Genomic DNA, 14975 nt, shown 5'->3' with positions numbered 1-14975 from the left:
AGGAAGTTTCTTAACTCCTTAACTCCATTTCTTAACTCCATTCCAGCCTGACACATTACAGATTTTAACCAATCACTTGAAAAATTACTTTCTATTTTTAATTGAAACCCTGTTTATGGGTTCCTTGCTGCCTTCCTGCTGGAATGCAGCCAGCCACTGCTCTTGGATGGCTCTCTGACTAAGCCACATGGGATATCTGACCCTTCCTGTACCAGAGCATGCTCCCAAGTCTGTTATTTCAGTGCTGAGGCACTCCTGGCTGCCTGCTGTCTCTCCAGGAGAGCTGACCTGCCTTGGCAGCTCTCCCAGCTCACCCCTCCACACTCAGTGCTGCCCTGCCCTCACCACTGGCTGCCTGCTGCACTGGGGCCCTCTGAAATTCCACCCTGTCTCTGCATATGGCTCATTTTCTCACCCTCTCCCTCCCAGTCCAGATGTACACAGACACCATTTATCCTCCATATGACAGGGGCAAGGGATTTATGGTCACTACACAAGGATGGACAGGGGACAAGGAGTGTTGAACAAGGCTGGATACAAGACGATTTTGGTCCTAAAAACAACTAGTATGCAAAATTCCTTTGTTTTTTTAATTTTAGACTTGCATAAGCAAAAACATTTATTCAGCATGGAAGGCAAAAGAGCTGATGTGGTTTCTTAACCTTTCTTTGCACAATGAACTCACCTGTGTGAACTTTCGTTTTGTGCTTCTTAAGATTTTTTATATCTGTGTAGGAATTTCCACACATTTCACAGATAAATGGTCTTTCACCTGAAAAAAATTGATTTGGCAGTGAGAACAATCTTAATGTTGAAAAAAATATAGTTAGAGACACAGGATAACAGATTTCAATGCTCTGTTTTGAAACACAACTTTGTAACTCTTATATTGTCTGTGTCTCTATTAGAATAAAATTGTTTGCAGAATAATAGTTTAAAACAAAGCAAGAGGACCCAAACATTCTATGGAAAGCCTCGATGATACATCAACACCTACGCTGTGGCACAGATACTACTCTGAAGGCAATGAAAAAAATTAATGAGTATTTTCTTTACATTATGTTAACCAAAAGATACATATATTAAGGAACTGTTCTGCTTTCAAGTTCAGAACAATACAGTGCATTTTAAAGGCAAAAGGCTAAAAGTAGATTATAATTTACGGTGCAGGAAGCAACTTGTCTAAAAACCGACCTGTATGGGACCGAAAATGTTTATTGAGCTCTCCGGAGGAAATAAAACTCTTTTCACAAATGCCACAGATATATGGCTTCTCTCCTAGAGGAAACACAAGCACGTTGTTATTTCAATACATAAACCAGAATACACATTAAGAACAAATCCAAACGAAAACAGAGATAATATCCAATGGGAGAAAGTGCTCCAGAAAGAGAGGAGGGAGCTGGATGACGCCTCCCAGCGTGGCTTTGCAGGCTGCTGCCCTCACCTGTGTGCTTGCGGGAGTGTGTGATGAGCGAGCTGGACACGGCGAAGGCTTTCCCGCAGCTGTCGCACACGTAGGGCTTCTCGCCGGTGTGGCGCCGCACGTGGTAGGTCAGCGTGCTGGCCTGCGCGAAGCGCTGCCCGCAGCGGTCGCACACGTACGGCTTCTCCCCGCTGTGCTTCCTGCAACACACCGCACCGAGTCCCCGCCTCCTCAGACCACACATCACCGTGCGCTGCTTTCAACACGGCTTTTTACCCCAAGCGGCCCATGAGAGATTGCAGGAGGTTTGCAGAGGTTTCAAGGATTGTTTATTGTTTCTTATCTTTTGCCTGGCTAACAGCGGACTGCTCTGCCTGGTATCCAGGGTGGAATCTGCCTGGTGAAGGCAGGGCTTATTCTATATAGCCTAAATTATGTGCTATATGTTTATAACAATTTTCCAATACAATACAATCTTGTTAAATGGTCCAGCTCTGACCCCATCCAATTTAAAAGTGCCAGGATGTCACCCAGCATGGATGACAGGGAGAAGAAGGAGGAAGAGGTATCCACACTCCCAAATTCTCTATCTTGGCCATGTGTCCCTTATCACAAACATTCCCAAAAGTCTATTTATCTATGTTCTAACAATCTAATTTACTAATTTTGGTGGCTTGTTTCCATTCCCTCTGTGTTGGTAATTTCCCCCAGGGGTTAGAATTCAGTGCCTGAGACACCAGGGTCTCACTCAGGGTCTTTGAGACCCTCACCAGGGGGGTTTTGAGATCCCCAAGGAGGTCAGGGGTACACCCTGGGCTCCCACAGGAAGGACCCTGTGCCCTGCTCCTCCTGCTACTGCTCTGGGCTGCAGCAAACAGGCAACAACTGGGTTTGGTGTGAGGCCAGCTCACGCCTGGTCACCCTGGGATCAGCACATCTGTGATTTCCACAGCAGCTGAACTGAACCACAGGCCCTGCCCATGTGACATCCACCATGGGAACTCAGTGCTTTGCACTTTAGGGTACTGAAATACAAGATGATGATTCCTAACACAAGATTATCATTCCTTCTCCTGACAAAACTGCCAAAAGTCTCACGTAGACAGCAGTGAGAAATTTTCTCACTTCCCACCACAGAACTCTCTCCTCTCTGCTACAAGAAGTTTAAAACAAGGATCCCAGACTGAGGCTGTACATTGCTCCAGCACAAAACTCCTCCTTAATGAGCAAGTACAACCATGCAATTATTCTGTTAGGCATTGGGAGAGAAGTCCCACGAGAAAAGGAGTAGAAATCAGGTTCATATGCAACTCTTACACTCGAGTAAATATTTCTGCTTAAATAAACACAAGGATAAGCATTTGCAGGGTCTCACTTGTGCCTACCTGGCATGGATCTTCAGGTTGCTTGAGGTTGCAAACTGCAGGTTGCAGACATCACATTTGTAAGGCTTCTCCTCTCCATGGTGCATCCGGCTGTGGAACACCAGCTGGCACTTCTGGGCAAAGCCTTTGTCACACAGTTCACACTTGTATGGCTTCTCCCCTGGAGAAAAAAAACACCCTCGTGCTCTCTGTATTTACATAAGAAAGCTTTGCAATCCATGACCTGACCAAAGCTCAGGTGTCTGTTCTAATGCTTCTTACAAATAACATCTTGGAAAATCCTGTAATCAGTCCACTGAAGTGGAATTTGCTAGAACACAGAGGATAACAGGACTATTTTTTAACACATTATGTTTGAAAAAAAAAAAAAAAGTAATGATGTTTTTAATAGTGCCAGCTTCTCCACATTATTTTAAGAATGCTTCCACTTCAGTTTCAGACTCTTTGTTATGTGTGTTCACCATTCTGCATATTTAAAATGAATAAATCTGCTTTTTCTTGCTTGTTTCAACAGCAACAGGTTTTCCACATACAGCCTAGTGCTCCCTAATTCCTCATTAGTGTCTGCTGCAGAATGTTACAGGTATTTCTCTGACTATTCATGACCTCTTAGTGGTGAACTGTCTCCTGTAAGGGCTTGTGCAACCCTGCCGACCTAAAGTATAAAAACGCCTTTCTCTGCCACTCTGTGACAGTGCACAATCAAACCTCATGAGTAAACAGTGTACATAAAAACTAAAATAAGAGTATTAGACATCTAGCATGCCACTGAGCAACCAACACCATGGAATTCTCTCCCCACTCTTGCAAAAATTCCCAGGACAATATCCTCAGAAGTACAAAGTACAGCTGGTGTTCCTACCAGCGCTGTCCCTGAATTCTGCAACCAAGCTCCACCTCGTGTGTCAATCTTTGTTTAGACCCTGGCTGACAGAATTTGAAACTCTCCCTAGGTCACAGGAAGAGCAAAGTGTTCTCCTGCAGCTGTTCCTCAACATCTCCTGCATTTTCACAGCTTCCTGGAAAAACTGTGACTTGTGCTCAGAGCTTTCCAACATACAGAACATATGGAAAGACAAACACAGGACTTCTGCCCTGCATCTTCCCAGGCTCCAGCAACTCATTGTTCATCACCTTTTAAGGCAGACATCCTGGATTAAAATGTTTAAGTGCTCCTCAGTGATTTCTCTTGGATGTTTGATATGACACAAGCTCCTGGTAATGTTACTGAATGCAGAGATCATAACATCATCACCCATTTCAGCTGCACATCTATGAAATAAAATCCCAAATGGCCAACCTCCTACCTTTGTTGAAAACCCTATGGGACAAGTTATAATATTGAATTTTTTCCCCACTCGTGTTGTCAAACGTATATTGTGCTTTGAAGTTTAAAAAAAAGCAACAGAAATTCCTGTATCAAGTACAGCTCACTTTTCATGCTCTACTGACAGTAGTTTTTGGCCACTCCACCACTCTACAGAGCTAAAGGACAGCCAGCTGTCCTAAGTATTTCCAGAAATCAAGATGTTCAGGCTAATAAAGTCCTCTCTAGCTATTGCAACTATGATTTCTTACTGAAAAATGCTGAAAAATTTCATGTCATCAAGATACTGGGTCTACCCCTGCATGCACAGTGACAGCAGACAAAATTTCAAGAGGAAGAAGTCAGAACCTTTCTAGTCCTGCACTCCCAGGCTGTGTGTGACCCCAGGCCTGCACAGCCCATGAGACAAGGCCAGTGGCTTACCTGTGTGAGTTCTTACATGTGTTTTCAACTGATTGCACTGGGTGAAGGCCTTCCCACAGAGCTGGCACACGTAGGGCTTCACCCCTTTGTGAATCCTCATGTGCCGACGGAGGCTGCTCGCTTCGGAGAACACCTTCCCACACGTGTTGCACACTGGCTTGGCTTTGGAGAACTTCTGGTCCAGCTCCTCCCCCGAGCTCTCCAGCTGGTAAGTGCCCTTGTCACTGGCTATGTTGGACATGCAGTGCTCCTTCAGGGCACAGCTCTGCTGAGGCTTTCCCCGTTTCTGTTTGGCTGCCATGGTCTGGGCCAGGATATCCTGTGCTGCCAGCGTTTCGCTCTCCACCACGGCTGCCAGCTGCAGCTCCGAGTTATCACTGCCCTGGGCAGCCTGCTCTGTTAGGTGTGTGGCCAGCTTATTTGCATCTAAAAACATCTCAAAGGATGTATTCTCAGCCACCTCGTTCTGATATTGTAGGGATTTATTCTCTGTGCTTTTGGGAGGGCTGAAATTCTTCTTTCGCTTTTTGGGTTGAGGAGATTTCTTTTCTAGAGCTGCTTGCTTTGCCTGGGGTTGAACCAGCTCTGCAGCAGCAGCATCTTCCTTCTCCTCCCGGTTACTGTAATCTCGGAGAGTCAGGAGGCAGGTCTGCTGGTTCATTTCAACATTCCCAGTGATACTGGAAGTCTCTGTGGAAGAGGGATTAGCAATAAAAGCAAAGTCCTCCATCTTGATCTTGCATTTAGTGACCACTTCTTCTACTTTGAGATAGTCAGCAGCCTGGTGAATCTCTTTAACATTCCAGCTGCAAGGAAACAAGACCGGGGTGAAACATCCTGGACAAAGCAAACATTAGTTCTGTACCAATTGTATCATAAACGGACACAGGGCTGCAGAAGAGTTATACTGTCAGAAAATGTAACTTTGGGAACACACAGCAACATTTAGGCTCTAAAATCTCAATTATTCCTGAACTGCAGGTTTGTGCCTGGTGGAGTCTGCAGACCCTCAAACTGGGGATTTTATTTTAGTTACATGCCTCTTGTAAAATTTTAAGTTAAAAGTCAACTTGTAAGGTGATGAGGCCAGACATGGGCTTGTTGGTCCAAACAGCTCAGAAATAACAGCATAAAGGGATAAAACACTGGAAAATAACATACATAAAATACAATTTCATAAGCCTTCTGGCCAAATTGTTAAGTAATTCACTAGCAGTGCATTCACCTCAGCACTTCTGTGGCAGGTATTAATCTTGTTTTATAAAACGATTTGCAAACAGTCTTAATTCTGTATCAGCTGTACACAGAAATCAGCAACACCAAGGAGTCCTCATTTAAACCACTACACTCTATTTTTCAGTTTCTACCATGCATGTCTTGATGGTTTAGAAAAAAATTATCTGGAAAAGGTGGCAACATGTACCACGAGTGCATTTATGGATTTACATCACTTTAGAGAGATATTCATGGTAAACAACCTTATTCTAACAATAAACAACTTGCCACAATTACTCTCCATATGAGTACAAATGTTTCAATATCTTGTACTATGTGAGTGCTGGGTTCAAAGTATCCTCCTGGTGCCACCATCCACCACCACTGAGGACAACAGACTTTGCAGGCAGTTGCATCATCCCCTGAAGGGTCACAGGGCAACATGACAGGTGTCACCTACTGCCAAATAGTTCTCTCTGGGCAAGAATGGTACTTTCACCTTCCTCCTCCTTCAGAGATCCACCTGCTCAGAAAATCCAGAAACTCTCCTGCTGCAGTCCCAGTTGGACAAGAACTCTGCACAGCTCTGCTCATATGTAATTGGTAAAGCACCAGTCACTAACTTCAGCTCTGCTGCTGTAAATGCCTGTAACTAATTAAAAAAACACATCCTGCATCTGTGTACTTAAATTATTGAGTATGACATTTCATACTTCAGTAGAAAAAAAACAGTTTTTAAACCTGCATTTGACATCAGACATTGAGAAAGAAGTAAAAATCCTGGACTTGGTACTTGTAAGCAGCCACACCTCCCTCATGAGAGATAAATCTTTCACAGAGAAAAAGGCATTGCAAAGAAAAAAAGCATCCTCACTGTATGTGAAGAAACACAACAGGGACAAAATCAATGGAGTAATGAGGGGAAACACTTTTTCTGTGACTCCTTTTGGACAATGTAACATAAAATTTTAAGTAACAGATCATGCAAATTCTAACCAATGTGATTTTTAATACCATGCCTATCCTCATTCATCCCTCAGACTTAAGTCTCTACCACATCCACGGTTCCTGTGTGTTTCTGAAAAAAAGGACTACTGTAATTCACCCCCAGACACATAATTATCCCTTCCTATCCTGGTAATCATGCAGGATGTTTAATCTCTTCAAAAGAAACAGCAGAAGACTGAAACTATCAATCAGTGAAATATCAGACAACATAGCTCTATTTTGGCACTCACATGTCATGGGGGTATTTTAAAGCATACAAAGAGATGAACTTCAAGTTGTTAATATTCACCACATCCACTGCTATTTGTTTCTCCAGATCTTATTACAAAAAATCCAGTTCTGCCTTACCACAAACTTTATTTCCCTATTCCCCTTCAATAGCACGTTACCTGTCAAGGTTTAAGTTTCCTGTATAAATAAATTCCAGGAGCTTTTGGAATCCATCAGCTTTCACTTGAGTCTGATCCAAGACAACGTTGTTGTCAGACGCATCTCTGTAAAAGGCCCCGAAATACTCGCTGAAGGAGGCAAGCACATTCCTGTGTGCTTTGAACTGGAATTCCCCGATGACCACGGTGCAGTCGCAGAGGAATCCGGCCTCTCGCTGCTTGTTCAGCCTCTCCAGCAGGTGCTCACAGTGATGGGAATACTGCATTTTGAGAATGCTGCACACACCTTCCGATCTGAGAAAGAAAAAAAGAACAATTTATATGCAGGATTTCACCTTTTTTACCCCTTGACCGAGCTCAGGAGCACAGAGCAGCGAGTGCGGGGAGCTGCCCGTGTCTCTCGGGACAGCGGGATGGCGGCTGCTGCCCGAGCGGCGGATCCAGCGGCGGATCCAGCGGCGGATCCAGCGGCGGATCCAGCGGCGCAGCGCGGGGGCGCGGGCAGAGGCCGTGCGCTCCCGGCCCCCCGGGATTAGCCCGGCTAAGCCCGGCCCGTGTCACACCGTGTCACAGCGGGCCCGTGTCACAGCGCTCAGCCCGCGGGGCGGCCGCTCCCGGGCCGCGCCATTCGGTGCCGGCGCGGCCCCATGCCCGGGGTTTGGGCACCTCGGCAGCGAACGGAGCACCGGACCCGCAACCCCGCGGCGCTCCCGGCCCGGCCCCGCCGCCGCACGGGACGGAGCCCGCAGCGCCCTCCCCGCCTCGCCCGGCCCGGCCCCGCCGCGTCCCCCCGCGCCCCCCGGCCCCGCTCGGCCCGGCCCGAGCGCCGCGGGCCCCGCGCACCTGCGGAGGGGAGACAGGGCTGCGCGCTGCGCTCAGGCCGCCATTCCCGGTGACGCCGCCGCCGCTTCCGGGACGCGAGTTCCGGCCTCCGCGCCGGGGGCGGCTCGCCAAATCGGGGACTAAAACGGGTTTGATATTCCTGCCGGGCCGCGCAGAGCCGCGGCTTTAAATTAAACAACTCTGGCAGGGGAATTGAGAAGGAGAGGGAAGAGCTGCGTTCCGCGGAAAAAAGAAAAGAGCCACCCTGGCTGGTGTTTCCGCCCGGTTTCGAACCGGGGACCTTTCGCGTGTTAGGCGAACGTGATAACCACTACACTACGGAAACGCCGCTGGTGCACAGCTTTCCAGTCATTGCTCTAATATCTCATTACCCCGTCTCTGTCCCTGCTGTCCCCTCCGCCCCGCACCGCGCCCGGAGCCCCGCGCCCAGCCGGGACCGGCACCCCGCGGTCCCCGCCGAACGCCCCCGGCGCCCGCAGCCTCCCCGTGCCTCCTGTCCCCCCGCGGCAGCAGCAGGTCACCCCCAGCGCGGGTCTCTCCCCGTGTGCCAGGCGCTCTCCAAGCACACCAGGAGTGACAGCGTCAGTGGGAACCAGAAACTTCAGGGAGAAGGGGAATGTTCGGCGCTGCTGGCAGGGCAGGGCCGTGCTGAACCAGCGGAGGGGAGAGCCGGGAGCTGGGCACGGAGCCTGCGACACCCGCAGCGTCTGCTCCGCAGGCCGCCCTCGGGCTGGATCTGGAGAATGGGGAAGTGACTAATCCTCCTGGATTTTCTCGTGCACCAGGAACTGAAATAACAGATCTTGGGAGGAGCTACAGAAGGGAATGTGGTTTTGCCACTTTTTGCAGAGGGAAACATGAGCCAGACTCCAGCTGGTGGAAAGATATATCCCATAACCTTCTCCAAGGAGCTGAAGTTGCCTGGATTGTGAGCAGGTCAAATTCATTCCCAGTATTTTTTCAGCACAAAACACACAATTGCAGTGTACACATTCCCAATGTTCTTTACCTAGGACATCCCCAATATACCTTGACCAAATATATTGGTGAGACGCCAGAGATGCTGGTGTTGCCATGGTGACTGGGGTGGAACTGTATGTTGTTTGATGCCTGTACTTATCCAGAAAAGCATGGGATTGTCATGTCGTGGGGAAGAAATGGCAGAGCCCTCCCCTGAGCAGGCTGCCGTGCCAGCTCTGTCAGTCCGGGCTGTGCTGCCACTGCACAGCACGGGCTGTGGGACAGACTCCAGCCACCGTGTCACCCGCAGTGACAATCAGCCCCTGAAGGCTGCTGCTTTCTGCCTGGCATTTTTCCAGTTTGACCTGGACAGCTGTGAGCTGACAGATTGTGTATTATGGATTCTGAAAGTGGCACTTCACAAGTCACAGGAGCTGAGGAGCTGCGTGTACAAGGTATTAAAGAAAAATGATGTTAGGAGTGCCTCAGGCTTAAGAAAGGGATAACTAAGAATTCCAGCAATGTGGAAAAAGCTTTCCACCTTCCATGATACTATGGTTCAGAATGAAGGCTTTAATTGTCCTGAAAGCCTCTTTCACCCTCCAGAGTTGACAGGGATTGACAAGTTCTGCTCCAAATCTATCATGAATGAATCATCATCATGTTGGCATAAGGACTTCCACTCAAGTCCTTTCTTGTATTTTCTGGTGGCCTCTCCTCTGGAATTAAGCTGAATATGTGATCCCAGGTATTGGGGTGAAAGTCAGAGTTTCTCCTGAGAAGATTTCAGTTTGGACACAAGGCTCCTTGCTTCCCTCCGTGACTTCCAGCCCATGCAGATTCTGTGACAGAGTATAGGGAGCTGAGCCTAACACAGTGCACAGAAATGTTTCTAAAATAGATGTATTTTTATAACAGATTTTCCTTGACACTTCCTGGAAAAGAACCCAAGATTAGAGCTACATGGGAGGAAGCAGGGAGAAGCCTGTGTCCATATCACACGAGTAAAAATCATAATATCTAGCACAATTTATTCCTTCTTAGTCTGTGAATACATCTTTCTGAATTTATATAAAATATTTTTTTAAGAGGGTCTTTACCAGAGCAATCCTGTAACTAAAGTTGGGAAGCCTGAGAGCTCTACGCTATTGTTTCACACTCCTTTGCGCTTGCAAAACGCCTTGCTTTTCCATGGAAATCTCAGGGTGGAAAAGCAAACACACAAAAGCTTCTCTGAGGAACAGAAGGCAGCAGAGGGGTCCGAGGTGAATGCTCCAGGGAGCACCGCAGGGAGCATCCTCCTGGCACAAAGAGAGGTCACGGCAGAGGTGAATAAAAACCATCATCCCACACAGCATGGGAGGGGGAGGAGGGGCGCGGTGGGGCCCCCAAATCCCAGGTACCAGCCTCCAAATCCCAGGTACCAGCCTCCAAATCCCAGGTATCAGCCCCCAAATCCCAGATACCAGCCTCCAAATCCCAGGTACCAGCCTCCAAATCCCAGGTGCCAGCCTCCAAATCCCAGGTGCCAGCCTCCAAATCCCAGGTGCCAGCCTCCAAATCCCAGGTACCAGCCTCCAAATCCCAGGTATCAGCCCCCAAATCCCAGATACCAGCCCCCAAATACCAGATACCAGCCTCCAAATTCCAGGTATCAGCCCCCAAATGCCAGGCACCAGCCCCCAAATCCCAGATACCAGCCCCCAAATCCCAGATACCACCCTCCAAATACCAGATACCAGCCTCCAAATTCCAGGTATCAGCCCCCAAATGCCAGGCACCAGTCCCCAAAACCTGATACTAGTCCTCCAAACCGCAAGCACCGATTTCCAAACGCCAGGCACCAGCCCCCAAATCCCGCTGCAAGCCCCAGGCCCGGCTCCTGTCCTGGACCCGTGGCCGCGGGGCCGGGAAGGCGCGCTCCCATCCAGGCGCGCTCCCATCCAGGCGCGCTCCCACTCAGGCGCGCTCCAAACTCCCGCCACGCGCCGCGCCCCGCCCCATCGCGCCGCCGCAGCCAATGGCAGCGGAGCAGGGCGCCCCTGTAACCAATGGGAGCGCGGAGGTTGTGGCCGCGGGGTATAAGAGGCGCAGCGCAGCACATTCGCGTCCCGTGCCGGGGTGGGCAGGCCCTGCGGACAACTAACCCTAATGGCGGCCGCGCCCCTCACGCTCGCCCGCTGTTTTACTCGCTGACTTTCAGCGGGCAAGGGGAGCGGCCCGGGGAAGAGGGTGGTGGGGGGGGGAAAAGGGTTCCGACCTCAAAAAAAGCCAGCGATGGGGTCCGCACCCCGGCCCACCCTGGGGTCCCTGTCCCTTCTCCGCAGCCGGGGATGCTCCCGCCTTCGCCCCTCGTGGAGGCCGCGGTCGGCAGGCTCAGCGCCACTACCGCCGCGAAGAGTTCGTCTCTGTCAGCCTCGGCGGAGCCGGGAGCAGCGGGCCGGCCCGCCCGCCCTGGGCAGCCGGGGGACCCCAGCAGAGCAAACAGGGGCGGCGCTGCCGGGCGCTGAGCAGCCGCAGCTCCCTGAGACGTGGAGTGCGCGGCCGGCGCCGCCCCGACACCCCCAAACCCGCCCGAGCGCCCGGCTCCGCTCGGGCTGTGCAGCGGCCCCGGCTCCGCTCGGGCTGTGCAGCGGCCCCGGCTCCGCTGGGCTGAACGGGGACCCGAGCGGGGCCCCGAAGCGACCGGGGATTTGTCTGTGCTCCCCTCGGAGTGCGGGCGGTGGGAGGGACGCGATGCGCCCGCCGCCGAGAGGGATGGAGAGAGCTCTAGGAGAGCCCTGCGGTGATGGAAGCTCAGAAATGCTGGATTTTATTCATCGAGTTCAAGAAAACGTGAGAGACAGAGTGCGGAGAGCTGGGGACAAATACTTCTCTGCAGTGCGGAGCAAAGGTTGTGAAGTGAAGATGTTGTGGCTTGTTCTCCCTTAGCAATTCCTCTCCCTGTGCTCAGGGAGAAAAAACTTCAATGTGTGCCAAACGCCCAGCCTCAAACCTGGCTGCTTTGTGCCAGGGTACAACATCAAACCTGCCTGCTTTGTGCCAAAGACACAGCCTCAAACCTGGCTGCTTTGTGCCAGGGTACAACACCAAACCTGGCTGCTTTGTGCCAAAGACACAGCCTCAAACCTGGCTGCTTTGTGCCAGGTACACACCACCAAGCCTGCCTGCTTTGTGCCAAAGACAGCCTCAAACCTGGCTGCTTTGTGCCAGGGTACAACACCAAACCTGGCTGCTTTGTGCCAAAGATGGCCTCAAACCTGGCTGCTTTGTGCCAGGTACACAGCACCAAACCTGCCTGCTTTGTGCCAGGGTACAACACCAAACCTGCCTGCTTTGTGCCAAAGACACAGCCCCAAATGTGCCTGTGGAGTGCTGAGCCCAGCACTGTCTGCCTGAGGGAGGAATGCCCAAGGCCCATCCTGTGCTGTCACCATGGCAGGAATTGGCTGCTCAGTAACCTCTGCTGTTAGTTCTGACCACAGCTAAATCTTTTTGGTGTTTCTGTACCTGGCATCAGCCACTCCAGAAGGTTCACCAGACCTGCACACGTGTGAGATTCAGACACGGCTCTACAAACTGGGCTCAGGCATCATCAGTGCATATTTACCAGTGCTCTATCAATATCCTGAGCGTTTGACCAGTGCCATCTTGTGGCCTTCTGGCTTTTTTTCTTTGCACAGAGGGTGAAAGTGAGCTTGGGTACTTAATTTTTGGATTCTGTTTGAAAGAAACCTTCTGCAGCCAGAATAAACAGAAACAAGAGATGCCGACCCCACACACTTGAAGATATGCAGGGCCTTTCTGATACCGGAATCTGAATTTACTTTATAAAGCTGATCCAGGTAAAACGAGTGCTGGCCCTGCTGATGGTAATGTTCTTTCTTAGTTCAAACAATTGTGTTTTCATTGCTTTATCTCGTTTCCAAGCAACAGCTTTCACTTAGCATCAAATACTTCATTTCAGACTCTCAACTAAACATGCAGAGCCAACATATTTCATGTGCTTAGGGCATTGCTTTTCAAATGAAACTCGACTTAAAATTGTTTCTCTGAAAAAAAGTCTTGTCTTCTAAATCTATCCGCTTTGGTGGCGTTTTAAATGATATTTTAGCTGTCCCTTCTGAAAAGGTGACAAGATGAAACTGCCAGGTTTCTGTAGTCATGAAAATGCATGTGCTCTGCAGATCCACATGTCAGACAGAAAACGCTAAGGAATTCAGAATGTGGTCTACTTTTGTTTCGATTTTCGGAAGCAAGGAAAACTGCAACACAACATTGTTGCGGAGAGGACAACAGACGGAGCTGTAGGTACAGCTTGCTGCTGCTTGTGAACAGCCCGCACAGCTGCCCCACCTGCCCCAGTGAAACTGGCCAAAAAACGTGCTAATGTGGCTTTTTAGGAATGCAAACAGAAGCTCTCAGCTCTTTCGCTTTTTGTTTAAAAGCATTTGCAAGAGTGTCAAAGACATTGTATTCAATGTTTCTTGTCGGAGCACATAGGGAAAAAAAAAGTCACCTGGCAGCCTGGAGTAATTACCTGCCCCGGCAGCAGCCTCATCTTGTATCACTTGGCACTAAGTCAATTTTCTTCCTCCAGGATGTAAGTGCTCATCTTAATATCTCCAGATTTGTTTAATTTAAAAAGTCTTTTTAAAATCCTGTTTTGAGCTCATGCTCAGTAGAGTAATGAAAGGGCATTATTTGGATTCACACCCTGGGCTGCCATTCTGTTAGTTTGGGGTTTAGGGTTTGCACATCCTGGGTGACTTGTGGAGTGCCAGATGCTCAGGAATTAGCACCGAGTGGTCAGGAGGTTCTGTGGCAAATGTTTAGGCTGAGCTTGAAGGGCAGCTGGCTCAGTCTGTTTAAGGTGGGCATTGCTGTCGTTTGAGGTCAGTCACACGACATTTGCTGTATCAGGCTGGGTACAGGGACAGTGCTTGCCAGAGGTGGCCCAGCCCTGTTTGTCCCCCCGGCAGGATGAAGTGACCTCGCAGCATTCCTCTGTGCCTTCCTTTCGCGTGGTCATCTCCTCATGTGCTTTTTCTGAACACCCCAGAGCTTTCTGTCTCTGTGAGGAAAACTGATCCTCTTGTGGAGAGCCTAGTGAAAAAAAAAAAAAAAAAAAAAAAAAATCAGCAGCCCGTGGATGAAATGCTTTAGGGGATCCCAAAGAACTGGTGGGATAGCAGGAGGGGTAGCATTACAGCGGTGCAGACAGCTCTGAGGGTGTTTTGGGAGCTGACAGACCTGGGGCCCCCGAGGGGTCAAACAATCTCCCCCATTACCACATTTCCAAGTGCTCATTTCCCAGATGAGGTCTCAGCCGGGTAGACTCCAGAGCTCTGCTTAACACTTCCCAAATTTGTTGGCAGAGGTGACAGCACACACAGTTTGTAGGAACAGCATGAGCAGAGTTAACATTGTACTGAGATATTGAGTCTAACAAAACAGTTCAAGTTGACCTTGCTTAGAGGCAGCAAAAAGTGTCTTAAGGAAAAATAATAATCATCAAAGAGTAAAGAATGGTTTAATTCAAAGGCTGTTTAACCTCCGACAGGTCTGGCAAACATTAATAGAACCCTACCCTAATTCTGTTTGTAGATTGCCTCAACAAGGGGTACCTTCAACATGTGGTATCTCAAGATATTTATCAGGGAAAGGAACGGAAGAAGCATATGTCTCAATTATTTATACATAAGTAATTTAATGGCAAAGTGAAGACATGCAATCAAATCTTTGTAAGTACTAAAAATCATGGACTAAAGATTGTGTAAGAACATAATAACTTTCTGTGCAAAGAAATTGCCCAGTTCTCTGCATTCAGCTCACCACACCCAAGCTGGGAAGTTGTTTTATCCAAAAGAAGTTTGGAAAAAACAACCCCAGGGAGTGCTAAACCTCTGCCACGACATCCTGGGAGAACCATTCTGGCTCGTGGTCCTGTGCTGGGTGACTCTGCCCTGCAGTGGGTCGGGCCAGGTCCATTTTCCAGC

General features: G+C 49.3%; 1 protein-coding gene across 2 annotated transcripts in view; it reads right to left on the bottom strand.

Annotated features, from left to right (window-relative positions):
* MYNN (myoneurin) overlaps window positions 1-14975 on the bottom strand; it is a 32604-nt gene that overhangs the window by 4159 nt on the left and 13470 nt on the right. Inside the window, exons 1-7 of one of the 2 annotated variants that reach the window (XM_079314642.1) lie at window positions 8017-8125; window positions 7174-7467; window positions 4562-5367; window positions 2812-2971; window positions 1448-1626; window positions 1195-1278; window positions 686-772 (exon numbers count right to left, since the gene is read on the bottom strand). In XM_079314642.1, coding sequence (XP_079170768.1) covers window positions 686-772; window positions 1195-1278; window positions 1448-1626; window positions 2812-2971; window positions 4562-5367; window positions 7174-7439 — 1582 coding nt within the window. In that variant the 5' untranslated portion in view covers window positions 7440-7467; window positions 8017-8125. Of the gene's footprint in view, window positions 1-685; window positions 773-1194; window positions 1279-1447; window positions 1627-2811; window positions 2972-4561; window positions 5368-7173; window positions 7468-8016; window positions 8126-14975 lie in introns of those variants that run through there. The other variant, XM_079314643.1, reaches the window with a different exon arrangement.

The sequence above is a fragment of the Erithacus rubecula genome (genome assembly GCF_903797595.1).
Source record: "Erithacus rubecula genome assembly, chromosome: 11".
Taxonomy (NCBI): Eukaryota; Metazoa; Chordata; class Aves; order Passeriformes; family Muscicapidae; genus Erithacus; species Erithacus rubecula.
Note: the sequence above shows the minus strand (reverse complement) of the source record. Positions and strands in the feature narration are given on the sequence as shown.